Source organism: Saimiri boliviensis, chromosome 6 (assembly GCF_048565385.1).
Source record: "Saimiri boliviensis isolate mSaiBol1 chromosome 6, mSaiBol1.pri, whole genome shotgun sequence".
Taxonomy (NCBI): domain Eukaryota; kingdom Metazoa; phylum Chordata; class Mammalia; order Primates; family Cebidae; genus Saimiri; species Saimiri boliviensis.
This window is the reverse complement of record NC_133454.1, coordinates 82,047,465-82,064,765: the sequence shown is the minus strand read 5'-3', so window position 1 is coordinate 82,064,765 and position 17,301 is coordinate 82,047,465. Positions and strand designations below refer to the sequence as shown.

At 43.0% G+C, this 17,301-nt stretch overlaps 1 protein-coding gene and 1 long non-coding RNA gene across 2 annotated transcripts in view; one reads left to right on the top strand and one right to left on the bottom strand.

Annotated features, from left to right (window-relative positions):
* Positions 1 to 3,635: 3,635 nt before the first annotated feature.
* The window catches only part of MICAL2 (microtubule associated monooxygenase, calponin and LIM domain containing 2), a 252,739-nt gene continuing 239,073 nt past the window's right edge, over positions 3,636 to 17,301 (bottom strand). The window contains exons 35-37 of the mRNA XM_074401099.1: positions 12,242 to 12,341; positions 7,228 to 7,301; positions 3,636 to 3,820 (exon numbers count right to left, since the gene is read on the bottom strand). Of these exons, the coding sequence (XP_074257200.1) occupies positions 3,636 to 3,820; positions 7,228 to 7,301; positions 12,242 to 12,341 (359 nt within the window). The remainder of the gene's footprint in view (positions 3,821 to 7,227; positions 7,302 to 12,241; positions 12,342 to 17,301) is intronic.
* LOC141584860 (uncharacterized) lies at positions 3,806 to 16,995 on the top strand. Its single transcript, XR_012518097.1, has 3 exons — positions 3,806 to 3,993; positions 10,639 to 11,345; positions 14,070 to 16,995. It is a non-coding gene; the product is annotated as an uncharacterized LOC141584860 (long non-coding RNA).

Below are 17,301 nucleotides of genomic sequence, written 5' to 3'. Positions count from 1 at the left end.
TTCATTTCAGTATCTATAGCAGTGCACAAATAACACATTTCCATCCACATGAATAGTTTCCAATTGTTGGAGCAAATTAATCTTTTACCAGCTACTCAGCAGTGAGGTTAAAAGATAAACAGCAGATGAAATCGTACACTTTCCCCTGTATGTGAACTTTCTTATTACAATAAACTCCCACATTTGAGCTCACCACATCCAATGACTGCTGCTCTCTGTTCATGTGGCGGCCCCGGCTGCCCCCTGCCACCTCTGCCCTGCTGAGGTAGTTCTCTGATCAACCACCTGGGTGGGGCATGCTGCCATTTTCAGTTTGGAAGGAAAAGCCTGTAAATCTGCTTCCTGGGAAGAGAGACACTGCTGAATTGTCATTTGCCTCCAGAATGCAGAAAACATCAATTTCATTGCAGCTCATCAGGGTTGGAAACACCTGCCACTTCCTTTCTCAGTTGCAATTAACATGCTGCATCTTGGCATTGATTGAATCCAAGCAGCCTGACACTGCCAAAGTCTAGGTTTAAATGAAACAGTACAACCTGATATTATTTTTCACAGTTTCAAAAACACAAACTTATTTTTATTGCCAAAGAAGCACTGTGATCATGGGGAATATGCCTTTATGCTTGAGATAAACATGAGCAGAATAGGTGATGCTTATAATAAAAATAGCTTTCATCTTTGTATTTGGGGATGGTACTTATTTCTTGATCTTTGTATTTATTTGGGGGTGGACCCCAAATAAATACAAAGATCAAGTCTTTATTAATTAAGGACTAATATTCTTTCTGTATCTCAGCATCTGGTACAGGGCTGCAGAACCCCATGGGCATTCAGAGGATGTTAAATAAATAGACACATAAATGGTTTGGGACAGCAAGCTAAAGAAATGTCCTTTTGGCCCAACTTAGGTAAAATTCTGACCTTACAACTATCATAAACACTTTGATTTAACTTAGAAGTGTACGAGACTGACTGTGAAATATGACCTGAGGCTGGGCTTTCTGTCCCATTCAAAGTCCTAAATAGTTGGGCCTTGATCACATTCACTAGTGCCCTGTTATGGGGCAGTGCAGACTCTGCGTTCATCATAATCCTACTCATATTGTATACAAAGAAACTCTTCAAAATGTACAATATTTTACATTCTGAGAGTCTTAGAACACTCTTGTAAATAAGGAATGGAATCATTTCAGATTTCAACAGACACAATATTTGTGTCCACTGGATATGCTGAAATGGTTTTATGTACTAGTAAAACAGAAAGCCAGTGTATGTAGAAAACTGTTAAGGATGAGGTTTATGTTTTAAGTTGGCCAGATAAAACTGAGCCGTAAACCACAGAGCACAGTCTGTGGAATAAAGTGAACAAATTGCTTCTCTCATCTATTAACAGAATACTAGGGACCAAGAACCACCTTCTCTCTCAGCCCTCTTGGGAGACTCATTCTTTGGGATGGAAATAAAGGAAATTAAAATAAGTGGCCATTAATTCTTTTGCACAATAACAACTCAAACATGACATACTTGAGCATGATCTATTAAATGTATGCAAGCATCAAAGGATGTACTTTTATGCAATTGACAGAAAAGTCTGGGGCCTGAATATTACTGCATATTCTAGAATGAAAACTGAAGTTATAAATCTTTTTCTTCTAATGAGTTGATATTCCTGTGCATCCATAATCTTACCTCTAAATGCCTGATAGCTGAAATCTTTAATACTATACAACTCACTGCCCCAAACATCTGGGTTATTTGCATATTAAATAGCTTATGTACCAATTTCTTAGTGCTAATAGGTCTCCTCCAAATTATAACACCTGAAAACCTGAATTATGAGGAAATCATATTATTCTCACCAATAAACAAATAAATAAAAATAGATAAATATCTAGAAATGGTACAGTTTTCATAGGTGAGTAGGAAGGGTAGATGCCTCCTCATATTGCCTAATAATAGAATTAAGGCACTGGAAGAACTGATTCTTATTTAAAAAAAAAAAAAAAAAAAGGAAGGAAGGAAGGAAAAGAAAAAAGAACTATAACCTTTGGAACTTGGTATAACATAGAAAGATTGTGCTTAAATATAACCCAAAGCATTGGCTGACTCAGAGGAAATCCAGTTATACATCTAATTTTGGGCTTGTCACCTGGCCAGATTGGTGTGCGCAGAGAACATCTCTGACAGAAGCAGTTCACAGATCAACTTGAGAGAAATTTGGTCTCCAGTCAGAGCCAACTGTTGTAGAGCACCTTTTGTCTAATGACACATTTAAACACTCGCCGAAATGAGAGCAGCCAGATATACAACCAAGAGTTCTTCAGTGTTTCTCTTATCAATAACAGACTAAATCTTCAAAGAATCCCAGTGAGCAAAAACAATCAAATGTTTTATGACAACACATCACCATATTAAATCTTCTCTTCTTTGGCCCCCATGGGAACCGTCAAAATGCCCCAAGAATTCTAACAAGTCAGGACAGAAACTCCATCTTCCAGTTTTCTTTTCAAACTGAAATGTCATTAAAAAAAAATCCATGACCCAGTTTGGGATGTGGTAAATAGGGTCACTGCATTCAGCTCACCCTCTAAGTCAGAAGTGATTTTGCCCTTGCTCTGCAGAGTTCCTGGGGAGAGGGAGAGATACTTCCCTCTCTGAGGCTAAGAAGACCACCAGCAAGAAGCGTTCCTTCTCTTGTAACCTAACATGTTCGGTTTCAGTAGCAGCACCAACCTCACAAATATTTTATCAACAAATAAAATAAGTTCCCCCTCCTTTTTTTTTTTTTTTTGCCACCATCAACACTTATTTTAAAGTACTTTAAAATTACTCCTTTTCTGAAAATGCTTTTTGTTATTTTCCAGGGGGGCATAAAAAGAGTAGCATGGGGACAAAAAGCTTTTCCAAGCCAGCAGTGTTTGGTGAACACTAACAATCCCACTGGCATAAAGTTAAAGTTTTATTTCCTTTCCTCTTAAAATAAAGGCTCAAATGTTCTATTAAGCTCTCATTGCTTATGTATATTATATTAAGGCTTACAAATGCACCTGGTAAATTAAATTCACCCTGGATTGAATTAACACCTGCTATATGAGTTATTTGTTTTATGTAATCAGTAATCTCAAGGTTTCGCCTCTTTCTCTGGAAACACAATTTAAATATTAACCTAATCTTTAAACTGTGGCTGCTTCTTTCTGACATTTGGAAACCAGTCATCCATATAAAAAAGGCAAATATGGATATATTAGTGGAAAGGCAGCTTCTCAAAAATCTTAAAGTATGTAACTCAATGAATTGGGAAGAAAAATGATAAAAGCAGCAGGAAAGTCAAGTCTTTGTGTCACTTTCTAGGGAAAACAATGCTGGTCATTTGCCAACACCACCTCCAGTCTGAGAGCCTGGCTGAAGCTGACTGCCAATTTCCAAGGAGTCTTTGGGTTTTCTTCATTATAATCTCTGGAAGGACCATGGGAAGCTGCCGTGCGTGCAAGAGAATTTTAATTTTAACAAATGCACTAAGGTGTAACTTAAGTTCCAGGGATGATTAATCCTGCAGAAGGACCCGTGAGGGTATGCGGTGCACTTGGCCTGATCTGGTCCCAGCTTGCAGCCAGGGAGAGGGACCATGAGCCTCCTCAAGTCCTGCTCAGCTGACAGCCGCTGGAGAATATGAAGCTTTCAAAGTGCTGGTCCTCCGCTTTTTCTCTGACACGTTGTTCCTCTAAGGAATTGACAAGTTTGTCCCTTTGCGTAATCACTTGCATCAGCTCAGTGAATATTTCTTGCTCTTCATTTAGATCCTTCTCATCTTTCTGGCTCTCTAAAGAAAAAAAAAGAAAAACACTGGGCTCAGAGAAGATTGGGCCCCGGGAGAGTTCTTGGCATGGACATTCTCGATTGTTGTGGACTTGTTCTGCCTTTTAATTTTAATGGAGAAAACAAGGAAATGAATTTAACACCAAGGAACCGCCCTGAAAGCCAGAGAGGAGAAAGGTGGGTGCAGTGAACTAGTTCACTCAGTTTTCATCTTGAAGATATGTACAAAGCGACAGTGAAAATCCCTTTGTAAGAAAAAGAACTTAATACCAGCTAAGCCCTATCAGGTCCCCCAACCTTCTCTCTACCCAGAAGAGAAACTAACAAAACAACAAAGAGGTGGTTTCCATAAACATGTCTGAGCTACAGCAAAGAAATCTGTGAGAAGTTTCTAATAGACCATCTATCTGCACCAGGGGCTACTGTTTCAATGAACAGAATCTTTTTTATTTTTTTGAGACAGAGTCTTGCTCCGTTGCCCAGGCTGTAGTGCAGTGGCGTGGCCTCGGCTCACTGAAACCTCCGCCTCCTGGATTCAAGTGATTCTCCTGCCTCAGCCTCCCGAGTAGCGGGGATTATAGGCGCCTGCCACCACGCCTGCCTAATTTTTTTGTATTTTTAGTAGAGATGAGGTTTCACCATGTTGGCCAGGCTGGTCTCGAACCCCTGACCAAATGATCTGCCCACCTTGGTTTCCCAAAGTGCTAGAATTATAGGTATGAGCCACTGTGCCCAGCCAGAATCTCTTTTACCTGTAGTTAATGACAAACTGTAGCCTTTTGTGTAGGGACCACAGGGAAGCAAAGTGAGGCTACAGACAGGAAGGTGTTTCCACACTGACTCTGCTTTTCCCTTTGTCTTCGCTAGTACCTGACGTTGATAATTGGCCTGAGGCATTCAGTTGCCTGGGGGAGACAGGATTGTTAGAAGATAAAAGGAGAGTAGAAAACAAGTAGTAATGAGCTTTGGACAAAGAAAATAGGAATTTGAAGCTAGATTTAAGTCTTGTCAAGCAGATGATTGCCTTAAGAGAGACCTTTCTAAATTCCTAGAACCTCTCTAACACATGGAGGACTAGGTGGGAAGCCCCATCCCAGAGTACAGAGGGTGCCACTATCCCTCGTCAGGCTTAGCTCTGAGATCTGGGCCAGGAAGCAGGTAGATCTGATGAAAGGGACACAAAGAAGCACTACCCCTTGTACCTCAAGATTTAAGCAGAGAAGAGAGAGGCAGGAGGGGCAGAGGGTTAGAGCCCCATGTTTGATCCCTCCATCTGGGCCTTGGAAGCCCCAAAGGGGGCAGGAAATGTCATATCTCATTTGATGGGAACAGTGGGGGAGGGAGGTGGATGGGGGAGGGAGGTGGATGGGCAAAGGACTCTTGCCCTGCCCTTGTTCGGAATTCTGGAAAGAAGCCAGCTTAAAGGGCATGCTTATGTATAAACATAGGACAGTACTTCATGATTGGGCAGAGAAGAAGGGTCTTAGTGTGGCCCCCCAGATCTCAGTGTGCTGTATGTGGCATGGGTGGAGCCTAGAAGTGTCCACTTGCCCCATTGTTGCCAAAGATAGCTGGCTGGTGGACCTGCCACAGGGCTCCCCCATGGAGCAAAGTGACCCCACAGGAGACACTGTCTGGCTGTGCTGAATGGAGGATGTGCTGAGGTGAGGCTGGGTGAGCCAGGAATGCCCACAGGCTCCCAGGCATGCTGAGAGCGTGGCCAGACTACAGATGACACCAGCACACACCTCAGCTGTGGATGCCAGCAGAGAGAGTTGCAGCCCAATGATGGGGGATGCTGTGTGGGGACTCAATGAGCAGAGCACCCCACACGGATTCCTAACGTTACAAGGTTATACAGACCTGCCTCTTCCCATTACCTGCCATTCACCCTGGGGAGAGATGCAGAAAGCGGGGGTGGCATCTTCAAGATTGCACATTTTCATCCCAAAGAGACTGAGGATCTCCTGCAAGGACTGCTTAAATTATTGCATCAGATTAAGTTTACCCATAGAGGGATAAAGAGTTCCTATTTTTTTCCTTGCTAATTAGTGGGAGGAAGCATATACAGAAGATGAGCTCAGGTACAGACAAAAGAAAGAAATTACATTTTTTGGATACATCTGAGAGGAGTGAAAAAAAGTATGACCTTTACTCCTTAGTAAAAATTTTTTTAAAAAGAATCAAAGGTGGCATATAGTCTTTGGTGGTATTTATTTACTATCCTTAAACAGAACAAATTAAACTCTTCAGGTATATATATCTGATATTAGTTAGGCCCTAGGTTTATTAAATTAGATATAACAGAAAAAAAAATCCTCTCTCTGTTTAGGCTTTTTGCGGATGGACCCATCTGAGCCTCTTCTGACATATAAAAGATGATTTATACCACTTTACTCTGTACAGTGCTGCTGCGTAAGGATTTTGTTAGAATTCTGTTGCTATAAAGAAACAGTCTGCAAATCAATGCCATATGGGAAAGGACAGGAGACCCTGATCTGTGATCTATTCCTAAATCTTAGCCCTACCATTTACCTTGAGCACGTTATTTAAGTTCTCTGAGATTCAGTTTTCTAATTTGTAAATTGAGTTAAAAATATCTTAATAAAAATCAGTGATAATGATGCCTAGTATTTGCTAAGTACTTGCTCTCTACTGGACAACCTCATAAGGTGGGCGCCGTGTTAGTTCCATGAGGTATAGGCATTCTTTAAGTTGTTCTTTTAGATCTAGGACTGAATATAGGAAGGTCATGCATGGATCTGCCACCACAAACACACAGGCACAAAACAGAGTGAACATGCCTTTCTGGCGGGAACTAATAAATGCATACAGCAGTAACAGCCAGATATCTCCACCCTCCTCCTTCCTGTGGGAATCGTTTTCTCATGTGTGATGCCCTGGCCTTGCCCTATGCTGGGAGGGAATATTTCCTCTACCAGCTCTAGTGTCTGGCAGCACTAGGCCCACCTTTCCCTGTGATCCCAAAGCCCTTCTGTTGTGGCCTTCAGCTCACTGAACTAGCATTACTGCTCTGGGGGCGTTAGTCTTCCCAGTGAGACCACAAAGTCCTACAGGGCAGGGGTTGCTCTTTACCACAACCAGACCCATAGTTCCCAGTAAATGTGTGTTAAATGAATGGGTGGATCCGTGAATGAATAAGTGAACATAGGACTGTGTTCCTACTGCCACATGGGATGGGGAAAACACTGCCCTCACAGCCCAAGTGAATGAGGCTAAATGGGGCTTGTGGTGCTGGTGGGGGCAGAAGGCAGGCTGGCTTTTGACTTTCCTCTGACTCACAGGCTGGCAGGAAGAGCGCCCCACTCTGGGATTTGCAGCACGCTCTGCTCAAGAACCTTTCTGGGGGAAAGCTTTCCGAACGAGGGCCGAAGACATCAGCATACTCACCCTCCTTGAGCATTTTCTCTCTCAGTTTCTGCTCCAGTCTGCTTTGATGGTCTTCTAATTCTAGTTCCTGGGCCCTGGGTATGAGAAAATGTTCAAACTTTATAAATACTAGAGATTTGTGAGGAAACATTGATGAATAAGCCCATTGAGAGTAGCTATAGCTTTCTTTTTTCCTTATTAAAATTGGAGTCTTAGCCTATCTTTGTTTTTTATTATAATTATTATTATTTTTGAGACCAAGTCTTATTCTGTTGTCCAGACTGGAGTGGAGTGGTGCCATCTCAGCTAACTGCAACTTTTGCCTCCATGGTTCAAGTGATTCTCTTGCTTCAGCCTCCCGGGTAGCTGGGATTACAGGCATGCATCACCATGCCCAGCTAATTTTTTTTTTTTTTTTTTTTGAGATAGAGTTTCTTTCTTGTTGCCCAGGCTAGAGTGCAATGGCACAGTCTTGGCTCACGGCAACCTCTGCCTCCTTTGTTCCAGTGATTCTTCTGCCTCAGCCTCCTGAGTAGCTGGGAATACAGGTGTGCACCACCATGCCCAGATAATTTTTTTTTTTTTTTGAGATACAGAGTTTCACTCTTGTTGCCCAGGCTAGAGTGCAATGGCACAGTCTTGGCTCACTGCAACCTCTGCCTCCTTTGTTCCAGTGATTCTTCTGCCTCAGCCTTCTGAGTAGCTGGGAATACAGGCACCTGCCACATGCCCAGCTAATTTTTGTGTTTTTAGTAGAGACAGGGTTTCACCATGTTGGCCAGGCTGTTCTCCTGACCTCAGGTGATCCACCCTCCTTGGCCTCCCAAGGTGCTGGAATTACAGGCATGCCACCACGCCTGGCCTTAGCCTGTCTTTAAACTGAATGTTCTGCTGCTGCTGGGATCTCTGAAGGTGCCTGAAAAGATTGCTGAGGTGCACTGAACTGACGAGACCAGCGGGGAGCCACTGAAGGCTGCAATGTGCTCTCAGTAGCTTTGGAAGGCCACCCAGACCACCCTTTAGGGATGGGGCAGGGTGTGAGGAGAACAGTGAAGAAATGACTAGCATAGGCCCCGGGAGAAGAGATGACAATCAAATAATTTTGTCTCTTTTAGGAGAAACTTGACTTAGAGCATTATCTCCAATGACTCTCAAGTCTCTGACCGTGGTAAATGAGAAAACAAAATGGAGGAAACTAAAGGGAGACATTTTTGTGTGGGTCGGGGACTTAAAACTCAGGCAACTCTCCAGCTGGCTGTAGGAAAGGTGGAAAGAGTCAGTGAGGCTTTAGGGTAGTCAAGCTTGATTGCTGGGGACTCAGCATTTCCACCGAGAGGAACAGCAAAGTCAAGAAATGAGTGAGTCCTCAGTGAAGGTCAGATGGAGCTTAAGTCTTCCATGCTGGGAGAAGTGGGTGTGTGAGCTTCCCACAGGCGAGCCCATGTGTAACGTGAAGGCTCCCAAAAGCCACTCTGAAGTTCTCAGGAGAAATGAGGACCACACACAGATGTGGCAGTGAGAGCTAAAGTTGTGTGATCCGTAAAAGGAAGGCTATAGAGAAAGAAAGAGTTTGAAAACAGAAGCCTGAAAATACCTACGCTTAGAAGCCAAATGAAAAAGGTAGACCAGGAAGAACCCATCCAAAGTTTGGAAGGACAAAACAGGAAATGCACCATCACAGAGACAAGCAAGGGATGTTTTGAGAGAAAAGAGAAAGATCAAGGGTGTTCACTGCAGCAGAGACTTGAAGAGGGTGAGGGCTGAGACTAGGTCCCTGGGTTTGACCTGGTGGGGCATCCTCTTCCAGCCTCCACCTGCCGTCTGCATGTGTATCATGCATCGCCCCTATGAGTGCTGGGGTCACTTTGTTATACCCTGTTACTGGTGTTATTTTTACTACTTCTGCTACTACAGGGGCCAAGGTCCCTGCCTCTTGTTATCAACCCTAAACTTCTTGTGGCGCACTGTGGTAGCCAATGGATATGGTTCGGTCAGATCTTCCTTTAAGAGAACTTTCTGGGAGAAGCGTAGTGAGCTCACTGCAGCTGCTGCAAAATCCACTTCCACGTCATGCAGACTGGGCACAGAGGTGCTGCAGCTGCCCTGTTCCTGCCCTGCATGGAGCTCCTGGATGGGCGGTCTTTGCACTGATGTTCCCATTGTTTAGCCAATGCTTTCTCAGAGCTGTGCTGAATGTGGGGCTCCTCTTGCCCAATTCTTCTCCCTCCCTATGCTCCTTTTACAGGCATCAGAACTGCAGTGGAGTCTGGAGACTTCTCATTTCCTCCTGCTCCCTCTCCCTTCACAGACATTTCTCCCAGTAGACCACTTGTTATTCCAAGTGTCTTGATATCTGGTTCCCAAAGGCCTTGATTCAACATACCAATAAGATTCAACATACCATGCTCATTCAGGGCTTTCTCCAAACTAAAACCCATCCTTTAGCAGAGCTCCTACAGGCCTTTGTCTAGTTCACATGCCCAAGTTTTCCGATTCACTTTCCTTTGAGAGGAAAGTCCTTCCAACAGTGTAGGGAAGCTGCAGTTATGGGACGCAAGCAGCACCTGTGCCTCCCTGACTGTCAGGCAGACTTTTCTATCACCATGGAGCTCTTCTGGGTTTTCTTATTACTACTGTGCTATGCATGTGCACATCTGCCTCCCTCAAAACAACAAGCCCCTAGAAGATGGAGTCTAAGACCTTATTCACCTTTATTTCCACAGAACCCAGCAGAGTTCCTGATGCATGGAACGTGCTTGATAAATTTCTGACAATTTTTAAATAATTTTTACATTTTTATAATTTATCATTCATACCTGGCCTCAATGCAGACACTGTAGCTATATAAAAAGGGTTTTGTAGTCAGGTAGAGTGGACAACTTAGTTTCCCTGAGTCTCAGTATATGCATCAACTTAAAAAGTTGTAATAAGGCTGGGCAGGGTGACTCACGTGTGTAATCCCAGTACTTTGGTAGGCCAAGGTGGGCGGATCACTTGAGGTCAGGAGTTCGAGACCAGCCTGGTCAACATGGTAAAACCCTGTCTCTACTAAAAATACAATCATTAGCTGGGTGTGTTATGCACCTGTAGCCCCAGCTACTTGGGAGGCTGAGGCAGGAGAATCACTTAAATATAGGAGGCAGAGGCTGCAGTAAGCTAACATCATGCCACTGCACTCCAGCCAGGGCAACAGAGCAAGACTCTGTCTCAAACAAATAAACAAACAAAAAGTTGTAACGAAACAAATCATCATTAGAGATGACCCCCCTTCTTCCCCATTCCTGGCATTACCTTCCATGTCAATGGAACTCAATGAATGTAACTCTGGTCTGCCTTTCCCAACCCTACCCATCCTCACTCTCACCCCAGGGGAGGTAAACTTGGGAAAAATAGACTACGTGAGCCCAACTCACTCCTCTCTTTCTCTTCCAGGCTCAGCCAGTCTTCAGCAAACATGTGTTCTCAATAAGCCTTGCCATAGTTCTAGGGCAAGGTTTTTCAACCTTGACACTTTTGACATTTTAGGCCAAATAATTCTTTTTTGGTGGTAGGAAAGGACTGTTCTGGACTTTGTAGAATGTTTAGTAGCATCCTTGGCCTCTACTCACTGGATATCAATAGCAACCCTGCACCCAGATGTGACCACAATGCCTTCAGCGATTGCCAAATATCCTCTGAGGTTACTGCCCCTGGCTGAACCCCAGTGGTCTAGGGATAACAGCCTTGCCCCTAAGGAGCAGGTAAGTCCACTACCTTTTGTAATTGGATAGGTATATGTCTACTTCTGGAGTTGATTAGTGTAGTGGGTTGAATGGTGACCCCCTACAAGATATGTCTACATCCTAACCCATGGAAACTGAATGTGACCTTATCTGTAAAAGGTATTTGCAGATGCAATTAAGTTAAGGACCTTGAGATGAGAACATTCTGGATTATCTCAGTGGGTCCTAAACCCAATGAGTGTCGTTATAAGAGCAAAAGAGGAGACGACACAGACACACAGAGAAGGCTGTGTGAAGACAGAAGCAGACACTGGAGTGATGCTGCCACCAACTCAGGAAAGCTCAGAGCCAGGAAAAGTGGCGAGGGCAAGAACGGCTCTCCCAACACCTTGATTTTGAACTTCTGGCTTCCAGACGGTGAGAGAATAAATTTCTGTTGTAAGTCATCCAGTCTGTGGTAATTTGTTATTGCAGCCTAGGAAATTAATACAACTAGCAAGCACATCTGGGCTGTCATAGTAAGCCACGTACCAGCCATTACCATAGAAGCCATTATTGGTAATAAAGATAACACTTTGATGTTCCATCTATTGACTTGGTTGTCTTCTTTCTCACCTGGCTCAGAACCCAGGAAGGAAGAGTGATATTTATTATACCCCTTCAAAAGCCCTTAAAATTACCTGCTGGGATTGGGGCAAAAATGAAATGAGACAGCATAAATAGAAGCACCCAGCATGACTTGTGGCACTTAAATATATACTGTTACTTTTTCCCTCTAGAATAATGACAGGCATAGTGACCTTCAGCTTTTTCAGAGTGTGATGAGATCTATCTCCACTGTTTGATCTCCCAACCAGGCTGCAACTGCTCATTCAGAGAGGACAGCCAGATGGATCTCAGTCCTTCATTCTCTTAAAGCCACAGAAGTGGTCAGGCATATGTCACTGAGTCCTTCCCCAAATTCACACTCAGAGGCCAGACACAGCCTTCCCATTGCAGTGTGTGATCCCTCCTTTAAGACGGGCTCAGGGAACAGGGATGGATTCAAACTGCCTTATCCAAATGACCTTCAGCTCCAGACACATTACCCGAAATCTATTTTAGCCATAGGACTCCACAGAGAGAACAGATAGCTAAAGATGCTTTGCACTAATGCCAGCATGATATGCAAGACATAACATGTCAATTTGCCTCAATCACTACTCTGTATGCACAAGGAGAAAAAGTCCCGAGACTTCAGCCTTGGAGGGTAAACCACCCTCCTTTCCCCATTTGCTTTTAGGACTCACCGGTATCTGTGTTGCCTTACTTACATGATTAGGAGCTCCGACTCATATCGCATTAATTTATTCTTCTCCAAAACCAGCTTAAACCATTCCTGCAAAAGCTGTGCTTCATCCTGTGTGCCTGAATCTGCTTAAGAAATCAACAGCAAATGGGTTAGATTGGTGTTTCTCTCCCCATGATCAAACTGCTTTGAGCCACTTTAGCAGGTTATGTCTGTAATGAGAAGAGCTCTGCAGGCTGCACCCCCCACACCCTGTAGATGCCTCCAAGTTATGGGCATGACAAATAAAACCCACCTGTGCATGCTCTGGGTATGTGTGTCGGGGGTCTTCTCGGACACTTAGGGCATGACTACCAGTTCCAATGGTCATATAACCACGACGACATCCCACTGCAAACGACCCTCTCCCTGCCTACTCGTATGCTCTTTGTAAAGCTTATATATGTGTATGCATTACATCCTTCACCAAGGATAACCCTAGCTGCTGGCCATCATTTCCTTCTTTTTCTTCCCCAGATCAAATGGCTACTGAGTGCCCAGGTGGCATGTGGCTCCCTCCACGGAGCAGGGAAGCTCACACCACATTCGGTCACAGAGGAGTGCTGACTGGCATTTTGATTTTTTTGAACAAAGAAAAGTCAAAGAATTAAAAAAAAAAGTTATTAGCTTTTGCCTCATGGGGATAAAGTTATATCCATATATTCTTACTCAGGGGGATAAAGTTATATCCATATATTCTTACTACTTAGATTATGACCTTTCTTAACCAGAAGAAGAATCAAGAGAAAACTGGTGCTGCTTCTTAGATATTTAATGTTAAATACTAAATATTTAGGTACTAACACGTTAAAAGGTGGCTTTCTAATATTTCACCCTGAAAGAAGAACACAAGCTGTATGGCAAAGCTCATGGCCATCCTAGAAGGATTTATACTGGAGGGTCCCATACGCAGAGGGGAAAACAAGGCAGACAGAAGATTTGTGTGACCTTGTGCAAGTTGCTTAACTTCTTGGAGCCTCTGCTTCCTCATTGGTTAAATTGTAATAATAAGACACACAGGCAATATAATAATAATGAGCTGCTGTTTATTTTGTAGTGATGACATGCCAGTTGATGGGCTATGTACCTTATATGTAGCATCTAATTTAATCCTCATAACCTACTCACCTGTACATACATTTATCATCACCACTTGGTAGCTGAAGAAATAGAGGTTTAAAAGATTAAACTTGCCCAAGTTCACAGTAAGCAGCAAAGCTACAGCCTGAACTTAACTGTGTCTGATCACAAGCCCACGATCTTCCCTGCTATGCGTGTTTCTCCCTCCCTCCTGCTAAAGTAGTCTTTTAAGGTAAATAACATACCTAGTTCATTGCCTTGCACATAGCAAGAAATTCATAGAAATTAGTTCCCTTTTCTCCCTGTCACCTGGACCATCTTTTTATTGATAAGGAAATTGGAGCCAGAAAGATTCATAGTCATCTCTCAGTATTTATGAAGAACTAGTTCTAGGACCCCCTCTTGGATACCAAAATCCATGGGTGCTCAAGTCCCTTACATATAATGACATAGTATGTTCGGCCCTTCAACTCTGTGGGTTCCTCATCTGTGGATTCAACCAGCTGTGGATCAAAAATATTCAGAAAAAAATATTGCACAAAGTTCCAAAAAACAAAACTTAAATTTGCTGCACTTCAAGAACTATGTTGAATCCATTCAAACGAAGTGATTTGTAGGAACTGCGTTTGGTATTGAGTAATCCAGAGATGATGAGATGATTTTAAAATATGGGAAGATGTGTATAGGTTATATGCAAATTCTATGCCTTTTTTTTTTTTTTTTTTTTGAGGCAGAGTCTTGCTTCGTTGCCCAGTCTGGAGTACAGTGGACAATCGTGGCTCACTGCAACTTCCACCTCCCAGCTTCCAGTGATTCTCCTGCCTCAGCCTCCTGAGCAGCTGGGACTACAGGCGTGCACCACCATGTCCAGCTAAGTTTTGTATTTTCACTAGAGATGGGGTTTGTCCATGTTAGCCAGGCTGGCCTCAGGCGATTTGCCTACGTTGTCCTCCCAAAGTGCTGAGATTACAGGTGTGAGCTGCCATGCTCAGCCTACTATGTCATTTCATATCAGGGTCTTGCTCATCCATACATTTTGGTATCCACATAGGAGTTCTGGAACCAGTTCCCGACAGATGCTGAGGGGTGACTGTATTTGCATATATCCTATACACATCCTCTTGTAAACTTTATATAATCTCTAGATTATTTATAATACTGAATATTTAGTATATTGTATTGGTTTTTCCATTTGTATTTTTTTATTGTATTATTTAATTTTTTCTCTAAATATTTTCAATTTGCAGATGCAGAAGGGTGGACTGTGTATGCAACATCCCAAGTTATTTAGTTTATGGGCAAACTGGTGCTAGAATGCAGAGCTTGGTTCTGTTTTATCCATTCACTTAATAACACCTATCTATCAGACATCTCCTATGTTTTGGTATTGCCTTAGGTACTGGAGATATAGTGATAAGTAACGTTACATTGCATGAGAAATTTGCAGATAGTAAGGCATTGTGCCTACCAAAAAGAATCTTCTTAGATACTCTTTGCATCAGAGGAACTCAAAGAGCTAGAATAAAATAGAATATTAGAAAATAGTCACAATAAAGCAACAAAAAGCACTTTGAGCACACAGGGGAGGGAGGATTTTCCTGATCCGGGCTTGAGGCTGAGCTTCCTGAGGGACTAGGGTGGAAGAACAGATGACACTTTTGAGAGGAAATAATGAGGGTGGAAGAGGACGTTTTTCAAGAAGAGGGAATAACTTGAGGAAAGACGAGGGAATGGGAAAGAAGATGGTGGAGACAGAGATTGGGAAGGGCTGAGGGGCACGGAGGGGTGAGCAGGGAGGCCTGGCATTTTATGATGGTCTCATCAGAGAGAGTAGTGCTGAGGCATTTGCACTTCATGCTGTAGAACACAAAGGGACATTAAAGGAGGTGGAGTACAAGAATGATGTGTGAAGTGTCCTGTATGAAGGACTAAATCGAGAGGAGGAGGAGGGGGGGAAATAAGGTGTTATTCTTTCTTAGGTGTCCTGAGTGAATGAATGTTTGAGCAACCAAACTTATAAACATTGCAGGCCAACATCTTCTAAGCATTGTTTGTGGTGCCAGACAGGAGTGAGTTAACACTGGTTCCAGCTCTTTAGGTAACTGGGAGCTCATGGTCCATTGGGGAAAACCAATATAGCCAAATAGAATACAACGTGCCTCTTGTGAGAACACAGGAGGCAGGCAATTAATTGTGTGCCGAGAAAGCAAGGGAAAACCTTAGAGAGGAGACAGCAGGTGTGCTCAGTCTAAATGGATGAGAAAGTTTGCCAGGGAGAGGAGGGGAAGAACAAGGCATTCACCCGGGCATTTGTTATTGGATGAAAGAATGAAGTATGCACACCAGAGATCACATAGAACATAGAACTTAAGAATGTACACTTTAAACTCAGACTTTGGATCAAAATGCCACTCCTCTACTTCCCATTGTATGGGCTTGAGCTATTATCGGAGACTTCCTAAGTCTCAGTCTCTTTATCTGCTGTACAGCTGCAGTGGGGTTATGCACGCAAAGCCCTTATCTCAGTCCTGGCACATAGTATACGCTCAATAAATGGGAACAGTCACTGCTGAAGTCATGCAATATACAAGGTGGAAGAACCATCTGAGGTCATCTGGTCCAGCCATTAGCCAATACAGGCATTCCCTCCACTCTTCCCTGACAGGTAGCTGCTCTACAATTATCTATGGGATGAGGGGGCTCCCTGCTGTGCAGGAAGCCCACTACAGGGCTGTGTACTTTAAGTCCTGAACAATTCTTTCTATTGGCCTCCAGTGGGTTAAGCACTAGCCACTGATTCCAGTTTTTCTCCCTAGAGGATAATGGAAAACAGTAACCGTATATTTTACATGACAGATCTTCAGATATTTGAGGACACATCTCACAATTCACTGAAGTTTGCTGTTTTCATAGTCAGCACCTCCAGATCATCTGTCATTTTGTCAAAAGAAGGATGCCCATTCTGCTTACCCTATACTTTTCCATGATACATCTTAAAGAGACTCTAGAATTAAATAATATATAAACAACACAAAATGGAGAGACCCTCTCACACCTTCATCCTGTGACCAGAGACTGCAGAAGTCTTTTTAGCAGCATCTTCACTGGGCCTCTTATTTACTAGTAAATGAACGCTGGCCTTTCCACAGTAGTAGTAGTTAAGTCATTCCTTCATCTTCTACTTGTGCAAGTTATCTTTTTCATAATCCAATTCAAGACTTTATATATATCTTGTTAAATATCACCTTATTTATTTTGTCCCATTATGGGGACATCGTCTGAATATTTTATCTGGCTGATGCATTTCTCCTAACTCTGAGATTTCTGCAGAATTGATAAAGCGAGCATCCGTACATTTATGTGATATTAGAAAGCAAAGTGTCAGATGGAACTGGACACGGAAGAAAGCCATCTGGCCCATCATTAGGGACCTTTCTCATCCTTTGGATGAAGCCGACTCTTACTGGAACCATCCAGCCCACCTTGCTATATCTTGTCGATGAGGCTGTTACAGAAATGACCAAGGTCAAAATAATTTCCTAAAATCAAGCTCCATAACGTCTGTTATGTTCATTGGTACTATAAACCTTGCAACTCTACCCAGAAAAAGAAATGGTATTTGTTTTTCACAGCTTCTCAGTGAATACTAATGGTTCCTAGTCATCTCAAATTCTTTCTAAATACAATTTTTTAAATAATTGTTTCTAGAACTTTGACAAGGATCATAAGTCATGTTTATTTTCCATATGAAAAGTGGGAAATATGCTCCAAAACCTCTTTTGGTTCCAAAATTTTCCATGAGTTTTTAAAGACTAAGGTCATATGTGCAAGCTCACTCTTCTCTCCCTCCTTCCCTCCTTCCCTCCTTCACTCCTTCCTTCCTTCCTTCCTTCCTTCCTTCCTTCCTTCCTTCCTTCCTTCTTCCTTCCTTCCTCCCTCCCTCCCTCCCTCCCTCTCTCTTTCAAC